Source organism: Anas platyrhynchos, chromosome 24 (assembly GCF_047663525.1).
Source record: "Anas platyrhynchos isolate ZD024472 breed Pekin duck chromosome 24, IASCAAS_PekinDuck_T2T, whole genome shotgun sequence".
In the NCBI taxonomy this organism is placed as follows: domain Eukaryota; kingdom Metazoa; phylum Chordata; class Aves; order Anseriformes; family Anatidae; genus Anas; species Anas platyrhynchos.
In genome coordinates, this window is record NC_092610.1 from 2758418 (window position 1) to 2781023 (window position 22606).

General features: G+C 52.0%; 1 protein-coding gene across 1 annotated transcript in view; it reads right to left on the reverse strand.

The window, feature by feature from the left end:
• GRIK3 (glutamate ionotropic receptor kainate type subunit 3) overlaps window positions 1-22606 on the reverse strand; it is a 106194-nt gene that overhangs the window by 37963 nt on the left and 45625 nt on the right. The window contains exons 2-6 of the mRNA XM_038167397.2: window positions 10999-11175; window positions 9477-9734; window positions 7987-8168; window positions 4352-4405; window positions 192-365 (exon numbers count right to left, since the gene is read on the reverse strand). Coding sequence (XP_038023325.1) covers window positions 192-365; window positions 4352-4405; window positions 7987-8168; window positions 9477-9734; window positions 10999-11175 — 845 coding nt within the window. The remainder of the gene's footprint in view (window positions 1-191; window positions 366-4351; window positions 4406-7986; window positions 8169-9476; window positions 9735-10998; window positions 11176-22606) is intronic.

Consider the following 22606-nt stretch of genomic DNA (forward strand, 5'->3'; position numbering starts at 1 on the left):
TGGAGTGCCAGTAACTGCCTGGGGAAGACACCCGCAGTGAGCTGGGACCAGTACAGGACATTTACATAACATTTGGGTGTTATATACATAAATCTATACATATGGATAAATACAACAGGCATTAACAAAGGCTCCCTGCCCCTCGGGCTCGCTCCCCAGGCATCGCCACGCGTCCTTTAAGCCCCTCGTACCATCATCACGCCGTCGAGCAGCCCCAGCTCTGCCTTGGGCGCCGACTGCAGCCGCTCCATGGACCACTTCTCGATGATGGACGCCACGTGCGGGTTCTCCACGTTGAGGATCCGGAATCCAGTCAGGTTCACCCCAGAGTAGCGGTATGGTTCTAGGTCTAATGCATAAAGATCCTTAAAAGAGAGAAACCAGTTTAAACATGTTGTTTAGCTCTGTTGTGCTTGTCTTTTCTGCGAGCTCGCTGTCTGGTAAGGGGAATGGATGAGTGGTGGGGGAAAAGCCAGAGTCGGCAGGTCTGCCTCCCTGAGCATAGGGGAGGTGAAACGACCCCCTTGGGGTGACTGCAGAGGGGCCAGGAGCTGATCCTACATCCCTGATGCTCTGAACCAGTCCCTTGACATCAGTAAGGGCAGGAGCAGTAAGAGCAGTGACAGCAGTGCTCCGGGTGCAGCGTGCAAGCACCAGGACACGAGCCGAAAGCTCTGCCGCGGGGCTGTGGCAGTGGCTGCAGTTCCGCGTCAGCTCCCTGGGGCTGGGACAATTCAGTCCCAACCCCAAGGCACTGAACTAGCTGATACCACAAGGAACTAGGCTGGTACCCTGGGGTGGGGGGGAGGCAGAGCTCCTGTGCTGGAAGCTCCCTCGGGCTCCTCCGTGAGAATTTGCCGTCGGTGCTGAGGCCCGCAGCGTGCTGGGGAGGGCAGAGCAACTCCGGATTCGGCATGCCAATTTGCAGACAGCTCTCAAAGAGGAACTAAGACGCATTTCTTGACATTACGACCAGCCTACGCAGTCTGCAAATGAATGAGGGTGCCCTTTATGCTATTTAAACTCCCCCCCAGCCAGGCAGCCCTCAGCCCTGCTGGCAGCCAGCCCACAGACACGGCTTGGCAGGCAGCGAGAGACGGGGCGCTCGGAGCCCTCTGCGAGCGCGCTTCTTAATGCATCTCTTGGCTCCGCTGCACATCTACACAGTCAGCTCAGTTCAGGGGTTGGCTTCAATGCCTAGTCGCTAGCTGGAGTAGTTTTGGGTTAGACGAGGTGCCAGGAGCAGCTGGCCTGCCCAGAAAAGCCGGAGCAGTGAGAGCTGCCTGGGGGATGGAGCAGGGCGAGGGGCGTGTGAGATGAACGGCAGGCTGGAGGGGCTTTGAGTCTGGGAGTCGTTGGTGGATGGAGCTTAACCAGAATTTATCCAGAACAATGTCTTCTAGTAAAATTGGAGGGAGATGGAAAAGCAACACCACTGTCTTTTGTGATGGAGGCTGGGGGCTGAATGCGGTCACGGTGCTCATTGATCACAAGGGATGAAGCCCAAGAGTTGAAATGCAGCAGGAGATGTGGGGCTGTTGCTGCTTTGTACAATACGACCGTACCAGTAGGACGCAGCAGGCTGTGGCTTCACCCAGACACGGCAGCAAGCTCTGTTCAGCCCACAGGGGCTGCGAAAGCACTGGCCCTAAAATGCACTGCCCTGAGCAAAGCGTAGCAAAATCCGCACTTGCCAGCAGCCGAGACTTCACTCTCAGTGGGAGAGCTAGGAATTGGTACAGCTGTTTTGCTTTAATAAGCTTTGGGGGTTTGATCTTTCCTTAAGTGCTGCCCTCTGACTTCGCACCCCCGAGGCAGGCTGCTGATGGATGCCGTGGTGCGGTCCGCAGCTGCAGCCCGGGCCCGAGCCATTAATCACACCCACCAAAGAGCGCAGGGTTGCTGTGGTTTAACCCGGCTGTTGGTTGTTTTTTTTCCCTGAAAAATCGCAAGTATAAAGCTCCACGTCTTGTTAAAGGGCAGCGTGAAGGCCAGGCCGTAATGTTGACTTTCAGATGACTTTTGGTAGCCGAGGGCGAATGCGGTTGCCTGACCTCAGCGTGCTGGTGGCATCCGGACGTGGGGCGCAGCGGAACTGTGCCAGACCCAGTGGAATGGGTTATTTTATCAGGATTTGGATCTTTTTGTTGGATACTTCTGTCAATATTCTGGAAATTGCTGCGGGCAAATCATTTTTGGTTGCAGAAAGTTGATTGTTCCCCTCTGGCCAGCCATGACAAGGGGAATCCACCGAGCTCCAGAGCACGCGGTGCCATAGCACTGCCGCCTGCCCGATGGGACCAGTGTTTGGGGTGCCCTCCCCCTGCTGCTTGCCACTGAGCTCCATTTCAGTTTTCTCCCAGCTCCCTTCGTGATGCCAGTTCAAATCCCAGCTGCAAACCCACGTTAGCATCTCCTGGCATTAGCAGGGTGATGAACACGGGCTGCGTGGTGGAACGTGCAGAGGTGGGGGGGAATTGCCGTATCAGTTTCTTCTGCATTTTCTGCTCCTGCACAGCCACAAATTGAAACATCTGGTTCTATTTTCCACCTCATCTACGTTCTCTTCTGCTATTTTTTGTACCGCAGATAATTCTCCCCTCCATCTATTCTCAAGCTCTCTGCTCAACGTTTCTGCCAGGTCTTCCCCTCGCTCTCCCACCTCCCCAGTTACAATCCCAAGCCGAAGTTCATCGTGCCTGAGCATCCGAAGCAGGAAGCATGTCGTGAGCCTCAGGAGCTTTGCAGGAATGCCTGACTACCAGTGCCAGTGGGAACCAGGCCCTCCCAGCTCGGTGCCTGCTCCGAAGCAGGGCTGGGCTTGTGGTTTCTGCTTGCGGCAGCCCGAGGCTTGGGAGGCGATTTAATTCCTGCTTCCACCTCCCTAACTCACAGCAGAAGTGACAGCAGGCATTAGGGAGGCTCCTGGGTTCGCAAGGGCTCGTTTGCACAAGCTGCTGGGAAATTCCCAGAAGCGTGGAGCTCCAAGGGGTTGTCCCTGCTCAGGGCTGTAGGACATTAATGCCTCCCGTGCGTTAGGCGCGGGTGCAGAAGGGTTGCTGTGGCAGAGAGGCTGCGGTAGGGCTCATCACGTTGAAGTCAGTGAACTGTAGTCTTGCTGCCTAGCAAAATGTTGAAGCATTTCATGCCAAGTGTTGATACACTGTACTCAGTATTGACTAGGGACCTTTTAGAAACATTCAGTATAACATAATAGACTAATTCATTAGCACCCCATGGGTCTAGTACTGTAGACGCTGCAGCACATGCATTGCAAGCTAGGAAAACATTGCCTTAAGGAATGACAGATTAAAATATCTTTCCCATGATATAACTGTTATTTCAGGAAAGTGGCATTAATTGTGATTGCTTATCTATTAATTTATTATAATTCTTTTTTTTTCCCCACCTCCAGGCTGTACCTACACATGAAATGTACTCTAGGCTCAGCTGGGGCTGATTAATAGGAGGTTATCTGGGAAATGCTTAAAGCTGCCTGGAATAGATAATGGCAGCAGGGGTAATTAACATGTCTTTTGCATTTGAAAAATAAATTTTGCAGTTTTTAAGGGTTAGTTTATTCTGTTTCTTTCCTAAAGGCAAAAAGATAAATTGGATTTTTGAAATCACACAAAATTCAACAGTATACCAGACAATAGCATCCTAAATGGAAACAAAAGTGGCATGCCAAAAAACCCAAACCAAAATGCCTCCTGGTATCAGAGAAGAACTGGCCCGTGTTTAATGAGAGTGGAGTTAATCTCAAGCTGAGTTCTCATGCAAAATAAACCCGCAGCACTGAACTTCTGACCATGGTGGGGCTGGGGCTGGGTTTTAAGGGAGCCCAAGATGAGCACAGAGAAACACACACCCTGGTCTTACTGAAACGTGGTCTCATCCCATCCCACCAACCTCACAGACTCACCCGTCTGCTCATCTTTCAGTGTGCGGGTAGCTGCACTGAAATCAAATGAGCGAGAGGGGAAATAAAACCAAAGGCTGCATCTGTGCAAATCTGTGCAGCTCCAAAGGGCTGCGGCCGTCCAAGAGCAGCGAAGCAGAGACTGAAGCCTCTCACAGTAAGTGCTCAGGCAGGGCTGCGGTGGTGGAGTTGGGATGACCAAATTGTCTGGTTTTAACCCGAAGCTGAGTCTGGCCCTGCTCTCACCTCTCTTGGGGTGCTGGTCCTGTTCCCCTTGCTTCTCCCCTCCCCACAGTAATGCCCTGCAGCCGTGCAGTGCACGCAGAGGATGGGCACCCAGCCTGCTCCCCAGCCCCTCCAGGCCCCTCCTCGTTCCCCACAGGCTCAGCAGCAAGGGCAAAAGGGCTTTGAGTCACTGAGATACTTTACCAGAGTGGTGAAGATGAAGTGGTAGTACTCTGTCATCATTCCCATCGCCATGGCCTTGGGGAGAGCAGGGAAAGGAGGTTAGTAAGAGTGGGCACAAGAATATAACACCAGCCATGCAAAATAAAACTCAGGAGTCTGGCAGGAGGCAGACCCAGATGCCCAGCAGCTGGGTTCCAGGCTAGAAGCAAAGTAAAAGGCTTTTTAGTTCTTGTATTTCTGGTGCTCTGCATCCCCTCCAAGCCCCACGTGTGCCAGCCCGACACGGCTCTGTTCATGCACATTGCTGGGATTTGCATAAGCACACCGAGATCTGTGGGGTTTGTCACAAATCGTTACGGCCCAGAGGGTCCAAGGTGGGGTCACCTCGTGCAGACCCTCCAGAGCACATCGGGCACAGGTTTGTGCCCAGGAGCAGGTCACCTTGAGGCTGGTGGCTGCAGCAGGAGATGCTTTAGGTCTGCACTGTGATGCCGGCTCTGTGAGCTTGTTTTCTGGAGAAAACGCATGCGAGACCACTTTAAAATCTCCACTGATGGGAAAGCAACTTCAAGTCCCCCAGGAAATGTTTGCTTCCCTTGTTTTTTTGCTAAAATTACTAGGGCAGAATTTAGCTCCGAGGAAGGAAGTGACAGTTTGCAAAGAAGTAGGATGTCAAAAACATGGGGAAGGGAAAGGATCGAGATTACAAGCCTCGAAATTGTAAGGCTGGAGCGGGTCTTTACCCCTTGTTTCCTGGCCTGGAAATACCTTTTAGAAAACCTGGTGCCTATGGATCTATGGGACTGTGTCTGCCCTGCACAGCTGGGTGCAGAAACCTGGGGCTCGCTGGCAGCTCAGCACAGGAGCCATCGGGGAGGTGCTGTGAAACCCCCCAGGGACTCCGGTGGTTCCCCAGTGGAGCCCTTTTGGAGGAAGACACACGCGCTCCGATGCTGCTGGGAGAAGCAAGCCCCAGCTCCCCGTGCTGGCAGTGCAGCAGACAGCTGGGTTTGGGGGGGGATAAATAAATGATAAACCTGTGGATGAGCTACGGGCGAGCCCCGGGATGGGAACAGGAGCTCCATTAAAGTTAAGACAGGCACATCTGTGCGCTGCAGAGTGCGGCAACTGCTCGGAAACAGCTGCCAAGGAGAGTGGAGAAGCTGGGAAGCTGGAAAACAGGTGTAAAGCATTAAAAAGGGACCAAAAATGAGCTAGGCTAGAGAAACACAGGTAACTTGGGAGGGCCTTATGAGTGGGTGTAGCTCTCTGAGGGGTTTCTGTAATGATTTGTGCATCCAAGAGGGTGAAGTTGTTTGGTGTCTCCATGGAGCCCAGGCGGGACGTGGCAGTGTCTGCACATCTTTGTGCCAGCTCTCAGGTTGTGATTCCTGGACTCGTAACGTTTCAAAGCACTGTCCACATCACCAGCAAGCTGCTTGCCACTTGTGTTCTGGGACAGTTTGCCACTGAATTACTTGGGGGCAAGACCTGGACGGGCTTGGTGCTGTGTGCTCAGCCAGAGCTGCCCTCGCGAGTGGTGGCTGTAGCTGCTCAAACCATTTTATGTCACCTGAAGTTAAAACCAGTACCAAGCGTTAGGAATTTCAGCACAAGCCCTTTTTGCCATCCGTCGGCACTGCACGGGGGCAGGCAGCAGAAAACCTCCATGGGAGAAGCCGACACCAGAGGCTGAGTGAAGCCGAGCTAACTGAGGCTACAAAAAGCAGGTGATAACCCTGGCGTGTAAGCGCTGCTGCTGCTGGGACAAACAGAGTGCCGGGCCATTTTTCCCTGACATTTTTGCCGTTCAGTTTTTGTCTGCGTGTCGTTGTTCCTCCACCAGCACAAAGCAAGCACTGGCTGCTCTGCCGCAGGGAGGAGGCTCGGGCTGCGTGCGGGGCTCAGCAGGAGGAGGCAGCGGCAGTCGGGGCTGGAAGTGCCTTTTCCTGCCCCCTCCTGCTGTTCTGCAAGGGAAGCTGGCAGCTCCAGGTGTGCATTTCTCATTTGGGTAGAAATGTTAGGAGATCAGGTTCCTGAGCTTCCTAATTCTTCATCAAATGATGATGACAGAGACAAGGGGTCTGTGTCGTGTGCTGCTTGGAGCCTCGACACTGCACGGATATGGGCAGAGGGCAGTCGGGGCGTGATTTGGGTTTGTACAGCTTGCCAAACTCTGAAAATATTTGACTTTTTTTTTTTTAATTTTATTTTTACTTTTTTTCCTGTACACACTGTATAATACTGCTAAGCAGAAATGCATGGCTGTGGGTCCTGAAACCGCCCCCCAAAACCAGCCAGAAGGACTTGGGAGAAGTTCCTTCCCTCCAGTCCCCCCTCTCCTCCATCTTCCTCACTCTGTGCTCGCAAGGCTGAGCAGAGCAGATGGCACAATAAACTATAATAAACCGCATAATAAGTGAACAGCACCAAACACAGCCAGCATGTTAAAATAATAGGCAGGAGACAATGAGTCCCTTCTATTGCTTTCTTTAATAATCCCTCCTAGGCTTTCTGATTTCTCTTCATTTTGCATCAAGCAGGTTGCAGGAGAAGTCTCTTTCTACGCGCTTGCTTTCTCAGCCCTTCAGGGGATTTATTTAATCTGTGTGGCAGCGTCTTGCTGAGCTGCTCAGAGCAGCTCTTCCGCTGGCTGCTTTTAAGCCTTTTTTGGGACCATTTTCCTGTCTCGCAGTGACCCCACAGTGTGCTGGCATTCGGGTCTGAGGGGTCAGGGCGAGCAGCAAACCTCCTGGTCTGCGAGAAGCGCTGGTGGCAGAAGGGAAAGGCGGATGGGAGGCCAGCGAACGGAAAATCACTGACATCTGGCTTAAAGTGCAAGAATTGCACGTGGTGCTGGGAAGCACCCAGGGCATGCAGCCGCTCCTTGTGCTGCCCCGCTCCTGCTGCAGCCAGGCGCAGGACCACGAGCACAGCCCCGTGCACAGCACCAACACGAAGCCGTCACACCCTGCCCCTCTGCACCCTGCCCCTCTGCGTGCAGTCATAGCCCCGGGGCATGCGGCAGCACAGAAAGGAGAGAAGAAATTTAAAATCAGTGAGCATAAACAGCTCGTGTCAGGCTAAATGAGCAGCCACAGAGGGGGCCCAATGGATGGGCTGGGGGCGCGGGGCTGGCACACCGGCTGCTCCCCTGACGTTTGCTCCTTCTTACCAGGGGTCTGTCTCTCTGCGATGTGTTTTTTCATTGAAATCTACATATTATTTTTTTTATAGAATCCAGTCATATCCTTGTAAAATTACACTGGGTGAAAATGGCAGGTTTTGATCAAAAAGGTGTGGGCTGGTTTTGTTCACCACATCTATTAGCAGCCCGTTACCTGCGCTCTGGCTCACGCTCTTAAAAAAGGAAATATCGAGGTGTTTGTCTTAACCAGGATGGGGCTGGGGTTGTATCATGCTGGGAATGCCGAGACGTAACCCTAACCTTGACTTTGCTGCTTTTTGAGCTCTCACTGGTGCCTCCTTCCCAACTGCAATAAGACAGCCCTTGGTTTCAAAGGCTGCGCTGTGGGGTCTAGGAGTAAAATCACCCGTCGTACCCAAAAGGAAAGCTGTAGGTCCGCACACCCACCCATGGGGCTGTCCCCTGCCCCGTTCCAGCAGCCACCACGGCCCCCACTGGCCCCGCTCACCTGCTTGAGGATCTGAGCTGCCATCAGGTGGCTGCAGTCGAAGATGATGCGGAACTCCCGGCCCCGCTTCATCTCCTTCAGCAGCGGCCGCGCGTCGTCCGTGTCCAGCGGCAGCTGGCGGATTTTCAGGCGGATGTTGTACCTTGACGGGGCCATGATCAGCTCCTGCAGCCGAATCAGGCCTTCAGGCATGGCACAAAGACAAAGGGACAGCGTTACGGGACAGCAGGGCACAGGGTTTTCTTCTGGTTGTTGTATGGAAACCATCAAGACTTTGCTCCCTTGCCCAAATGGCCATTGCTAAAGACATAGCAAGATAAAGCTGTGCATCAATCATTAAAAAACACACATGCAGATTTCCAGAATGGTTATCCTGGGACAGATTGGCTTTTCCTGGTATTTTCCTGCTGCCTCTGCACCCAGCTGATGCAGAGCTGGGGTCCTTGCGCTGGGTAGGAAGAGGAGAGCAACAGATCCATCCTAACCTTTGCCATCTCTGTCATCACGCTGGTTTTTTGTTTAGCGATATGCCCTTGAGAAAGGACAAGCTGTGATAATCATCTACACAACAAATTAAAATCCACATTATTTACCGTACACAACAGGAAAGGGGAAGAAAAAAAAAAAAAAAAGAAAACCACTTAGATTTATGAATAGCATAGTTCATAACGGTCACTTAATCACAACTTGTAACTGTCTTGCTGCCCTCGGAATTCATTTCTATTTTATGCAGAAGGTACAAAGCCAGGCTGGATGCAGCTGCACAGGAATTATTGGTATCTAATGTTGCAAGAAGAAATTCAGCAGATGCCTATTGCAGGGAGGAAAATAGAAGCATGTCCCTGTGCATAGTAGAAGAAATGCATTAGAATATGCCATGAAGGGAACATACTGTGACCCACATTTGCAAAACAGGAATGTCAAACTGTGTTCTCATCAGCCCTCCCCTAAAGAAACCATTTGGTTTAGTGGAATTAGGTTGGACAGGCTACCCAATGTGTCTTTTGTTTCTGTTTTTTTTTTCTCCCCCTTTCTTTTTATCTGCAGTGCTGTGCAGCACTTTGCTTTGTTTAAGCATCAACAGCATTCTTCATGTGAAAAACTTTGTCAGCTGTGTTTTAGAGAATTAGCCAGAAAACAAAAAAAAAACTTTCCAGAACCACTTGTGCTTTTAGCTGGGAAACTGCATCCTCAGTGGCAGGCACGGAGCGGGTTCCTTGCTGGCACGGGGGTGCCCTGTACAATAGGGTGGGGGCAGCGTGCCCCAGACACTTAATCCTCCCCTTGACCCTTTGTTGGCAGAGCTGGTGCCGAGGATTTACCCATTGCTCAAGTGGGCTGTGAATAAAATGCTTCAGAAAGGGTCCCAGGGATTAGTGCACATGATGTCATTTTGCCCCTTAAAGGGTTCCTTAGAAAAAATCCTAAATGGGACCCACAACAACAACAAAACCCTGGCTCCCCCCTTTAAAAGCTCCCCCTCTGCCTACCTGTGCTGTCGTCATACACCACGGTGGCTGACCTCCACTTCAGGTACTGCACCAGGTCCAGGATGGCGTGGCTGAGCGAGGAGTAGTCGGGGTACAGGTTGACGTAGAACGTGTCCTTGTTGTCCAGCGGGTGGTGCTTCCACCGCAGCTGGATGTGGGGGACCTCCAGGGCATTGCAGATGGACTGGACGGCGTTGGTGCAGGAGCCTTGGGACGGGCCGAATATCGCTACGACCCCGAGGGCGAGCTGGTCGCAGGCTGGAGGAGGGAAGAGGAGGTCAGAGAAGCACGAGGCAGCTCTGGGGGACAGGGGGGCACTGACAGACAGACAGACGAGCTCCTGGGCTCTTAACAGTGCAGATACCGGGTGATGACAGCAGTGAAGAGAGGCAGGAAGAGGGAGGAGGGCAGGCTCTGGACCCGTGGACATCATCAGGATGGTGCTGGAGCTGGCTGAGCCTCCAGAAACATGACCAAGGTACACCTCCTACATCTCCATCCTCCTGCACGTGTTCAGAAGGCTGCCTGCCCTTTCTTCCTTCCTCAGCCTCTTCCTGCAGCTCCCCAGCAGCTCCCGATTTATCACCGAGCTCCCAAACCTTTGGTGTCCCCCTCCCTCCCATGCTCCCAGCCAGCAGAAGCTTGGTCAAGGCCACCGGCACCGCTGCGCTCCTCAGCAGCATGGGGCTGAGCCACGACTGGGGCCATTCATCCACTCTGCGGGGATGAACCATCCTCGGGGGACTGACACCGCCTGTCCTGAGCCACGTTTAGGCAAGTATTGCCATCGATCTTAGCTGAGTGTGCTCCGGGGAGCGATTACAGCTCAGTGCCAGCAGGGCAGGGGCTGCCCGGGGAGTGCAGCCAGCAGGGCCCTGCCTGGTGCGAACACGGAGGCAATCGGCATCGCCCTGACAAATGCGTCTTCACATCATGTTTAATAGAATTTGCTTTTTGCAGAATAATGCTTTCTGTGGCTCTCACTGAGAAATTAAAGCAGAACAACCGCAGTTAGGGCTGGAGGCATTTTTAGGGAAAAAAAAAAAAGTGCAAATTTTTCACAGGAGCACAATTTCTCCATTCCCTCTGCAGCCTCCCTCCAAACTGGGAGCTACCACGGAGCTTTCCCACAGCACCTTTGGGTGCTGCCAGAGCAGAAGAATGCTCTCCAGGCCCCCAGGTCGTGCTGGTGCTGTGTGGTCCTGCTCCTGCCCTCCCCTCCGGTACCTCCTGCCCCGGGGTGTGCAAATTGCTGGGGATACAATAAAATAAGCACGGTCACAGCCTGCAGACCTTTGCTCGGGATGAGAAGCAAATGCTGAAAGGAGCTGTGTGAGGTTTGCAGAGGAAAAAGGAAAAAATGCTCGTTCCTTGTACTAAAATGCCTGGGGAAGGTCAGCTCTGGGCAGACTTCTAACCGGGAGTGCTGAGCGGAGCAGGACGGCGCTGGGGTGGAGCCAAGCCACATGGGTTTGGGCTGAACAAACACCACCAAGCTGCGAGGCGTGTGCCGTGCTCTTACCTTTCTTGGTTGCCTCAAAGCTGTCGTGGAAGTGTATCCGCTGAATGTCGTAGGTCAGCGTCGTGTTAGGCAGCAAGGTTCTGTTCCTGTTGATGATATTGGCGGAAAATCGGAAGGCTTGCTCCTCCGCACTCATAACCTGGGTGTTGGGGCCATCTGTGTACTCGAAGATACCTCCTGGAAGACAAGAGAGAGGCAGGAGTGAGCTGGGGGAAGCCGGATTCATCCCCTGGTGTCACAAGGACAAGAAAAGCCCTGGCTGGACCCGTGACATTTGCGAGCTGAACAAGGACACGTCCCCCTCTGAGTAAGGACAGGAAAACATTTGGGGTTTTGTTACGTGCTGGTTCATGGCAGTGTTTGGACTGCCAGCTTTGCTGAGCACTGGGGGGCCGTGCTCAGGGCCCCTGTGTTTAGAGCTGTTCCTGTCCCTGCTGGCTGCTCTGGGGCCCTTTTTAGGGCCCTTCACATCTTCTGCCCTTCCTCCTGCCGGCTTATCTAGGTTTGTAACTCAGACCAGCAGAGACTTCTGAATTTGCCAACCCTACAGCTCCACTGCTCAGTAATGCACATCCTGGATGTACACTTCCCAGTGTTCGGGAGCTGTTAATGCCACTGCACCTCCCCAAGGGCAACAAGCTCATGTCGGAGGATTGCTGCGCTTCTCGGTTCCGTGGCTCTAAGTCTCGTCCTCAATTCCCCACAGACAGCCGGTCTAATTGAAGTGACTCAGTGCAGGCGTAAATTATGTAATTGGACGTCCTTGTCTCTGCCTCGGCACAGTCCCGTGCCCCTTCCAGAACCACGGAAAGACACAAACCTCACTCTGTCTTATTAAAAAGTAAACCAAAATAATTAATGGATGAGCGAGATAAGCAAGTGCAATTGGTAACAGATGGTCTCTGGGTTCATTAGCAGAAAGAAAATCTTCCTCTTCAATTTAAGGTAGTCCTAAAATGTTTTGTTATAGACAACAGATGTCTAGTCAGCCCTCCTAGTTTTCAGGCAACTGCAGGAATCCTCCTCCAGGAGCCAGAAGGCGTGAGCCATACTTCTTGTGGCAATTTGGCGTTAGCCAAGGCTGCCGCTGTGCCGAGAGGCAAGCTGACGATCCTGTCAGCAGCCAAACTCGGCACCCCCTGCAGGAACCCACCCGAAGTCGGGGCTGAAGGAGCCTCAGCACCAATGGTACTTTGCACAGCGAGGACACGAGGGAGGTTGGAGGAAGCGCCCGCTGTGATCACAGCAAGTTGCTTCCCTCTTCTTCCCTGCACATTTTGTGTGTCTGTGTCCCCAGCTGTAGCACATGGTGCTTAATCTCCACTGATAACATGCAGAAACGATTGAGGTGTTCACTGCATGTCTTTGATGGGAAGAAATGTTTTTGATCTCAGTACTAACATGGGCAATAGGGAAAGAATAGAGAAAAAGGGGCTGGGTGCTTGTTCTGGAGCCTCCTTTCAATCCCATGTGATCTTCAACAAATCCCTTCTGACCACATTTTTAATCCAGAATGCCGAGCAATATAGACAGGAGCCTGGAAAAATTGTCCAGGTGCCTCATTCTCACTGTATCACGCTGAAACCTTTGGGTATTGACTGGTGCACAGGAAATGATTCATCCACGTCAGTGTTTGTGTATGCTGGTAGCTCATCCAAGTTTCATAAGGTAGGGAAGGTTCGTGCTCTATATTACACCAGAAACAATAAACAGAAATAAAGTGAACATGAGATTCATCCTTCCTGTACAAAGCCTTGCTGTCCAGAACATTTTAGCAAAGCATTTTTTGTTTTCCAGCATCATCCTGAAGCGCTAACGGGGTTGTGTTGTGCTGCTTCCCAAGCAGCTGGCGTTGGGCAGCCTCCCAGCCCCGAGCTCGCAGGGCTGCTGTGCAGCATGCCTTGTGATGATGGATACAGGAGGGCCGGGTATGGGGGTTACTGGTGCTTGAGCCCAAATAAATTCACCTCCCAGACATGCAATTGGATGTAATAGGCTTCTCGACAAAGAAGAATTTTCTGTGCAGCCACCCAATAGCTTGAATTTAGCACCAGGCAGCGAGCGAGCAGACAGGCACAAGCAATATATTTCTGGCTACACTGCTGGGTGCTGAAAATAGCGGGACAATGTGAAATCTCTGGCATTTGCTAAGGTGTTAAAAGCAGCCACCGCATGCAACAGACTGCTCTTTTTCTCGGAGGCGCGGCGGGAAGGGGAGCATCTGATGGCAGATCTCGCGCTGCAGCCGCCGCGTCGCAAGCAGCCTCCCTTCCTCGCTGGCTCCTGCCTCTCTCCTTCAGATCTGCTCATTGCAATCATTATTTAAAGAGCCTAATAACCGGCTTGAAACAGCTGATTAATGCATAATCTTCATCATGATTACATAGCATAACTGGCATTAATTTGAAAAGCCAGCTAATTACGAAAATAATTGTTGCAGCTCTTCCATTTTAGCAAAATGGAGAACAGCAGCTCGTGCTGCAGAGAGGATGAGGGACGTGGCATCAGTTTGTGGATCACAGGGTTTTGGGGACCCCGTGTGTGCCCCACAACCAACCACGGTTAAAACTAAGCTAGGCAATCTACTGCAAGGTGTCGGGGCAAAGGCACCTCCCTTGCCCTTCGGTTAGCAACACGGTGAAGTCATCACCAGTTCTGAAAATTGTACATTCACCCTCAAAATGGTCACTGCACATATTTACAGGAAATATTTCCCCCGGTTGTATTTACACACAAGGATTCTCCTTGCCCATGGTGAAAGCAGAGGGAGCTCAGGCTCCCACCAGCTCGCAGGAAAGCCAAGCCTTTTTTCTCTCTGTCCTCACTTTGGATTCTTTTAAAGTCCATAAAAAGGCCTTTACACTTCCAGGCAGAAACCCGTTTTTCCCTTGAAACAAAAGACATTGGACACCTGCTATTTTTTTGCAGCAAACAACATGAGGCAATTCTCGCCGAATTCACCACTTCTAATCACAAAAATCCATCGGCAGTGAACGCGGTGAGACGCTGCTGGGAGGGAGGCAGTCACACAGTCGAGGCAGACGAACGCTCCCCAAGAGATAAGGAGCTGCCCTGGGCACGGTGCCCCACCACCGGCCCAGCCACCTCCCCCTTGTGCTGCTCTCTCCTTGTCTCTCTCCAGCACCGCTGGTGCCAGGAAAGGGGAAAGGAGCTGTAGCAGCCGGCGTGACAGCAGGGGAAGGTTTGGGGGGGCTGCAAAATGCCTGCGGCCCTCCCTGTGCTCCCCAGGGAGCACCATCGCCTGCGGGGCTGCACCAGGACCTTCCCTGGAGCTTTACTCTGGTGAGATACAGAAAGGCAACGGGCTATAGAAAGTCAACAACAAAACGGTTCCCACTTTTATATACCTATAAACAAGTTTCATCAGAGATAGTAAAACTGAAGGGTCTCTGCTGTTGCTGTCTCTCTTGAAACCGTTTCTGCCCCCGCCCAGATTGGGAAGTTATTACCGACGCTGGGGAGATGAATTGCTGCTGCTCACTTGGGCTGGTGCTAACGACCTCTCCTCGGCATTGCCTCTTTGTCTATTCACATCACAGCTCCCTCATCCTCCTTGCCTCGCCTCCCCAGCTCTGCGGGCAGATAAGAGGTGGCTGCGAGGTCTGACACGCCGACAGCTCCCAGCACTGCCACGTCCCCCCAGCGCCCGTCAGAGCACTGCCTGCATGGGGAGTGCAGGCAGGGACCGTGCTGCTCCCTTCCCCAGGCAGGGAAGCCCACAGATCCCACCCTGCAATGCCACGGGTTGTTGGACACACGCTGAGGTTTAGCATTTTAAGGTTGGGTTTGTTTGCATGCGTGTTTCTTCCTGAAAACCTCGTTTCTATGCCATGTTTGTGCAGCAGTCAGTACGACGGGAACCAGATCTGGGAATCAGCCTTCTGGAAGATGCTTCAGTCCAGCCTGTAGGTATTTTCCCAGGCAGAATACCATCAAATGCTGTCAGTTCTTATTGCTGTTACATTTCTGGTGCTGAAGCCATCCATCCTCCTCGTTTTGGCACTGGAAACCCAGCAGAGCCATGCATTTCAAAGCATCTCCCTGGCACCCCAAAGCCCAGCTGGTGGGACAGGCGTGAAGCCATGAGGCAGGAGACGTGCTGGTGAGCTCCACGGAATCAGAGAGTGCTTTGGGTTGGGAGGGACCTTCAGGATCATCCGACTGCACCCCCACCATGGGCAGGGACACCTCCCAGCAGGGCAGGGTGCCCAGAGCCCTTCATCCCTCCTGGGGACGGCAGCCAAGGGTACAAGTCCCCCACTTCAACAGACGGCTGCCGCAGGCATCAGCGCCCAGTGCTTTAATGGGGGGGAAAAAAAAGGCAAAAGGAGGCGTTTGAAGTTTTCTTCATTGAAGATCTGAAGCCTGGGACTGCACAGCAACCCGAAGGCTGTGTGTTTCATGTCCTGCGCTGCACTGCAACGCATCTCCTGCTCCCACAGCAAAGAAAGGCTGCGCTGCTGCAGGTCGCAGGTGGACGGCACATCGTTGTCCCTGCTGGGAGAACTGGGAGAACTGGGAAACCAAGGACCTGGGACAGTTGTTGGCAAGCCTGGGGGAAAACAAAGGCTCCGGCGTTATCGGATGGGGAACCATACTGGTTTTCCTGCACATCTGTGGTGAGTGTCATCTGTTCTGCGTTCCTCCAACTGCGATCCCAAAGCGGTGCAGCTCTGGTGTTGTGGAAAATAGATGGGGGACAAGCTGAGGCCATCCTCGCAGTGGGAAACTGTGCGGGTTCTCCGTTGTTACTTCTGGCTTCTTGGGTTTTAGACGTCAGTCGCCAGGCACGTTTAAGAAGTGTTTGTCTTCTACCTTTAAAGTAGGCTAATTGCTCTCCAGAGAACGTCAATCCGCAAATGAGAAAACACACTAATTAGAATCAACTGCACGTCTTATTATTTTGTATGATTTGATTCGATTTGATTCGATTTGATGACCACTGACAGCGGTGCTGAGGTGGGGACTTTACAAAATTCAAACAGCAGATCCAAAGGAGATGGCCGAGACGGCCCCTTGGGCGCCGAGCAGAGGGGCAGCCGCCGGGAAGGGAGTCCTGCAGGGGCTGAGCAGCACCGGGTGAACCCCTCTGCCCAGGGTAAAACCCGAATCCCACCAAAATTCCCCCCGATGGCCATCAGAACAGGCCCAAGTGATCTGCATCGAGCACAGATCTGCTGTCCCCCTCCTGTCTTTGGTTGGACGAGCTTTGAGGGAGCCAGGAGGGAGCCTCGGCCAGCGGGCTGGAAATCCTTTTCTTGTGATTTCCCTTACCTGTAGCTGCAACCACACAGGCTGAGTGCAGCTGGTTATTTTTAGCTCCGTAGAAAGCCAAGTCAGGAAAGTCGAAGTATTTTAGTATTGGGGGTTTTCACTTTGTCCCCTCTCCTTCTCTTTAACAAAACAAACGGCTTCCTTCTCAGAAAGAAAATTCCTCCAGCCCTCGGTGTGTGGTGTGATCTCTTATCTTTTACTCCTTATAAAATCACGGAGTTATTTAGCTTTGAAGAACAACTATTTCTGATAACACTTTTCTCTCCCCCGCTGACAGTGTTGTTAACACATTTAGACAGCTTTCTGACAGTCTCTTTCCATGTGACATCCTGGAAGAAATACTTGTTTTGAAATAGCTCGTAGTGAGGATGCAGCCAGCCTCGGCTCCTCCAGAGACTCGAGAGCTCCTGCCTCCTCTTACCGAGCTCTTGTGCCCAGAGAGCTCTGTTTGCTGTGTCTGCTCTCCAAGGCCACGAAATGCCTGTCTTCTCGAGCAGCGGGGCCATGGCAATTTGTCCTCTCTGATGTGCTTGGTTTGGGGGCAGCGTTAGCACACGGGACCCGTACCGGAGCCTCCTCCTGCAGGATGAGCCAGAGAAGAGATCTTGCTGAGCTGCCCCACATCTCCAGGGCTGCTGTTGGTGCTGATAGAGGGAAATGAGACCACACTGGTGGGAGGTAAAGGAAAGATCTCAGAAGCACGAGGCTGGGCACTGGGAACGGAGCTGGAGCTCCCCAGAGCTGCCCGTTCAGCACGTGATGGTCTCACACACAGCGGCACCGATGCAGTGAGAACAGCAGAATCCAGAAGGCAATAAATAGCACACGCAAACAAAACGAGCGCACAAAAACAACAACACAAAAGAAGAAGAAAAAAAGCAACAAATGATTTATTCCCTCAAAATGATTCTCCTTCCACTTTTCCCCAAGGAGCTGCTGCTACAAAATGCTCCAGAACCAAAGTGCAGCCGAAGCTGGAGCTGCTCCCTCGCTCAGCCGGGGGCTGATGCCAGCTGCTGTGCTCCAGATAGGAACAAAATCAGCCTCTGAGCTGACAAACGAGGAGGGCAGTGCTGGGGAGGCACTGGGAGCTCCCAGCCTCCAGCACCCGCTCACTCGGGGACCTTCCCCATGCCTGGTGTGGAGCCTCTGCCCCCAGCCCGTGGCGTGCTCCTGCGGTCAGAGCATACGGGGCAAAGGCAGAAGCGCTCCAGCCTCGGCTACGTGCAATGAGCAGCCCTCCAGGCTTATTGAAACAAACCTTCTGGCAAAGGAACTGAAAATAATTCCGTAGGTCCATCAATCAGTTTCTGATTTTGACAGAGAGGCAGGATCTGAATTCCCGTCCCCTTAAACTGCTCCTGATCACGCATCAGCCCTGTCACTTCAGCGTGGCGCCGCTTAATGTGATGCAACACCGCCGAGTATCCAAAGCAATTTCAGGCCTCATAAACACGCCGCGTGCCAGGGTGCGGCCCCGGACCATGGAGGCTGCTCCCTCGGGGCTGCCGATGGAGAGCCGGGGCGCAGACCCCGGGACAAGCACCGACCTCAAAGCTGCTGTGTCCGGGCTGCCAGTGTGCATCGCACTTCTCTTTTATAAAGAGGACAGAGGTGAGAGTTGAGGTTTGTGACTGCAGCCCCGAGGCTGCTGCCCTGGCTGTCAGGCTGGGAGTCGCACCCCAGCACTGCAGACGCAGCCACGCTCTGCAGCAGGATGCCAAGCCAGGTATCTGCTGAGTAATGCCAAGGGGATGAATTCAAGCAGAAAATGAATGAAATTTTCAAAATTCATGTCCCATAAGGAGGGGTTGTGCTGCCTGCCAGCACAGGAAGCCCATGGCAGTAGTTTGATCCATCCCAAAGTCTGCGCTCCCAAGAGACGGCGCCTCCCTCTTTCTGCGCTTTGATATAAAATATGCACAACCTTATTTTCGTTTGCACTGTATTAGGTACTCTGTGGCACAAGGGGTGGCGTTCTTCTCCTATGTATAAGCTGTTAATGGACGAGCAGTCAAGTGGCACAGAAATACATTATTAATGTTTCTGGTTAAATTAACTGATTACAAGCACTGTAGCTAAAATGTATGTATCAGCACTTTACTCACCCTAAATGAGAAATTAATGGAATATGGCGCCTTGCTTTGTAATGGAAAGCAGATAGGGATGCTCTGAAGAGCTGTGCCCTCACAGAGGACCTGCACGTTTGGCGCACGGGATGCATCCAACTCGGTGCCTCCCTGGGGCGTGCAGGGATTTGTGTCCTCGCCACCCCGGGGGCTGTCAGAGCGGTGACAGAGGGGTGGGGACAGGCTCCTGTCTGCACACACGTGTGCTGTTGGCAGCTTCTGGCAGTGAACTTCTCCTGGTTCGCAGCTCACCCGACCTGATTGGCATCGCGTGCTCTGCGAGCGAGCTGCCCCTGCTGCATGTTGTACATCTCGGGCGGCGCGCTCAGCACAGCAGCAGTGCGTAACCCCGACCAAGCGAGCGGATCAAAGCGCTAATCGGAGATCAAAGGCCTTCAGCAGTGCTACAGCAGAAATAAATTGAGTTAGCAGCAGATTTCTTAATGATATTTACATTTCTAATTTGCATAATACATGATTAAAATGAAACGGGCATTTTTATTTTTTTTAAGCGGGCTCAGTTAATTAATTAAAACAAAAACGCGTCCCCATAATCTCCGAGGAGTAGATTCCTACCAAGATGCAGCAATGGCAATGCCAAGAAGCTTTTGGTCCCACTGTGTGCACCGCAGCACTGGGTGTGTGGCTCGCTGGGTGCCAGCCCCAGAAAGCCCCATGGGGAAGAGCTGTCGGAAGGTGCCCGGTAACAGCCACCACCAGTGTCCTTCACGGTGGCACCGAAGGGCTCCCCCAGGGCTGCAGTTAGGCTTTAAGCTGCCTTCTCTCTCAAAACAATCAAACTTGCAAGTTTGGGGCTACCCACGTGCAAACTGCTGTCAGACTCCTCACCATGTGCTCGCTTTGGTTCTTTTGGTTCTCTTTTTGCACGGGTTGCTGCCAGCGTGGAATTAAATCCCAGTGTTTGTGCCTGCCTCTGGCTCATGATAGCCCCTGCTCCCGGGGGAGACGAGGTGGATTTGGTCATGCTCGCAGGTGCAGGTTGGGTCTGATCCCCAAATGTGCCCATGGGAGTGCTCCCTGGGGCTGTCACCCCTGCATTGTCACTGCCCTGATGGGCACAAGAGTCCAGATGGGACATCCCCTCCCCAAAACCTCACCATGGTTGCGAGCTCGGCAAAGCTGTCCTGGAAATGGCTGGTGGTGGAATAAATCAGGCACGCTCAGGTGTCATTTTTACAGCCGTGCTTTGGGCTATGGGCACATTTTAAACTGTAATGTATGGGAGGAAAAAAAAAGTTTGAAAGCTTAAAATTATTAAGGATGTACGATGCCGGGTTTAGGCAACACAGCTGTAAGTACATTTTTCTATCGTGTTTTATTGCCCTGCGGTGTAATCTGGTGTTATATGTGATGTCCATCTGGCGCACGGTTCAAGCGAAATATGAAGCGGAGAAACAAGGCCAGAGCTGAAATAAATCCAGGCTCGTGGCTGTGATTGACCGGGCTTGTAGCAGAAAGTGCAGGATGATGAAATGCTCGGGATTTGTCTTCATCCTGCGCCGCGGAGCTCGCTGCGGGACTGTCCCCGTGCCGGTGCACCCGAGCCTCTGCTGAGCTTCTCACAAGTGGCTCTGAGTGCTTAATTTGTGAAAACCAAACCAAATACAGAGTGCTGAAAGCCAGAAATGCTCCATTTTGGCAGAAAGCTGCCTTCTCCTTGAACAGGAGCGGGCAGTTCTGTGGCCGGTGGCCCTACAGGAGTGCAGGTGCTCACCAATGACCCACCCCTGTCACCAGCAGCCGTGCCCAATCTGAACCTTGTCCCGAAATTAAGGAGCCAGGACTCATTCCTATGCATGCAACCTGCTGTCGGGGTGAACACGGAGGCAGAGCAGTGACACTGACCACCGGTGCTCCTCCGAGTGCTCAGCCTTGAGTGGTGCGGGTTGGTGGGCCGGGGGATTTAGGGTCCCCGTTTTTCCTCCCTGCCTGCCAGTCACTTGCTTCTATTTTACCTGGAAACAGAACTATGCAGTAGAAGGAGTCCTGCAATGGCGTGAAGTCTGAAATAAAACTTCAACCCAATTAAAATTAGAATTGCCGCATGTTAATTACATTCTTCTTAAATATTCATTGCTACGCCCCAGCTAATAAATGTTAATACCCACCTGGCATGTAGCGTATAATATTAGACTTAAGAAATCCCAATTAAATCCTACACTTCATTTACAATGTAACCAAATACCGGCAGTCGACTGATTGTTTCTCATTCTTGTGTTGATGCCTCCAAAAATCAGCACTTTAAGGAAGATGATGCATTGAATAGCAAATGCGGTTCTGCAAATATTATGACATATTGTTTGTCATCTGCCCTAAATATTTAACAGTTCGGGTTTGCAAGATTTTTCTGCCACATGCTGAGACTTTGCTCCTGATAGATGCTGAATTTGATTGACAAAATGGATTCCATTCAGGAGCTGAAAATCCCAAGCCCTTGTCAGGGTCTTTTCTGTTAGCATCTTGTCTGTTTTCTCCCCCCACTTTCTTAAAAGAAAGCAGGGGGGGGGGGGAAAAGCACAAAGTTCTCTGGCGAAATTGTTTCTGCTTAATCCCATCTACTCCCTACAGAAAAACCTTTATGTAGGAAAAGATCAAAGGTCTGTAATAGATTTCAACAGGTTTCCAAGAGCTGTGTGCTGCAGGAGTGAATGCAAGGCACTGAGTGATTAAACTGCCCTGTGCTGCTGGTGCTCGGGGGCAGGCGAGAGATGTAACTGGGAGATTTAGATCCCTACTTCAGCCTTTTTATCTTCCATTTTAATGGAGTTAAACAGAGAAAAAGAAAGGAGGCTTTGCCAGAGTCTGGGGCTTGTCCTACGTGCTCGGAGGATGGGGCAGCCCAACGAGCCCGTTTTCCATGGGACGTGTCTCCAGGTGGGTACTGGGGGCACTGGGCACCGGGGGATTTCATAGAAATTCCTTCACAATCTGCCTTCAGCAACACCTTTCACAGCAGGAAAGATCTGCCAGGGGAGGCGTTTTATAAACCTGTATTGTTTGAAAAATGTTATGAGTGGCTGCTTTCCCTTCCTTTCTATCTGTATTTCTTCATCTCTTAATTCTGACTGTCCAGGGTAATAACGGCTGAAAGATTCGCTGGGTTAAAAGCAGCACTTTATTCTGGGGAATGAAAGAGAAAAGGGAATGACAAAAAGGTCTGCAAAATACTTCCATTATTTTCCTGTCTTCTGTACCTCAGTTTACCAACAGCCACACACCGAGCAGGGAGCGCAAAGGGTTGTGTTGAAAACTGCCCAGCAGCACGACTGCAAGAAGACTTTGGTATCCCCTAAATGATCAGAAGATCAATTAGAGATCCTTTCCATCTCCTACAAGCCCAGGGCTCGGTGATCGGGAGCCCCAGGACTCTGTACATCCCCTGCTCCCACTCATGGAGGGGGGACACCAGCGACCACCACGTCCCTACCAGCACGGGAGCCTCCTCTGCAGCGATCCAAGTGTCGCATTGACAGAGCCATTTAAGTATGAATTGAGCCAAAAATGTGCTAATGAAGCTGAATATTCATTATTATGACTAAACAAACTAAGCGAATCTCAAATTAAAGTGGGTAAATTATTAGTTTGGTAGCTCAGAAAAGGGGAAATTTCAAGAACGTTCCAATTATAGAGGAGGTGGGGTAGGGAAACTTTGTTAATGGATTCAAGTCCAATTAAAAAGGGATGTTAGGCATTGTCTGGTGCTTCACACCTTGTCAGGAGCGACATCGGACGGCTCTGCCCCACTCCTGTGCTCGGCAACATCCCAACCACGCACCCGTCCGCACCAAAGCTTCGCTGTTTTGTGATAATCCTAGGATTTATCACAGCGATCAGTGCTTATTTAATACTGAGGACCCGGCATTATGAATTACCGAGGATTTTGCACTCAGTGGCCCACACGGATTCACGCAGAGCTGATGAACGAGGAGCAGCATCGGGCAAACTGCACCTGGAAGGGTGGGGGGGCTGCAGGTTGAGTTCAGGCTGCCCCTGTCACTTGTTAGCTGGATTTCTGCCTCCCCCAGGGCAGCTGGGGCCTCCCAGAGTGCTGGGGAAGCACTGGGAGGGGAAGGCAGGCCAGCAGGTACCAGGTAGAGCTTTAAATTTGGAATGTATTTAGGCAGGATTTGGTTTTTGTTGCCCGGAGCCTGCAGATAGACATG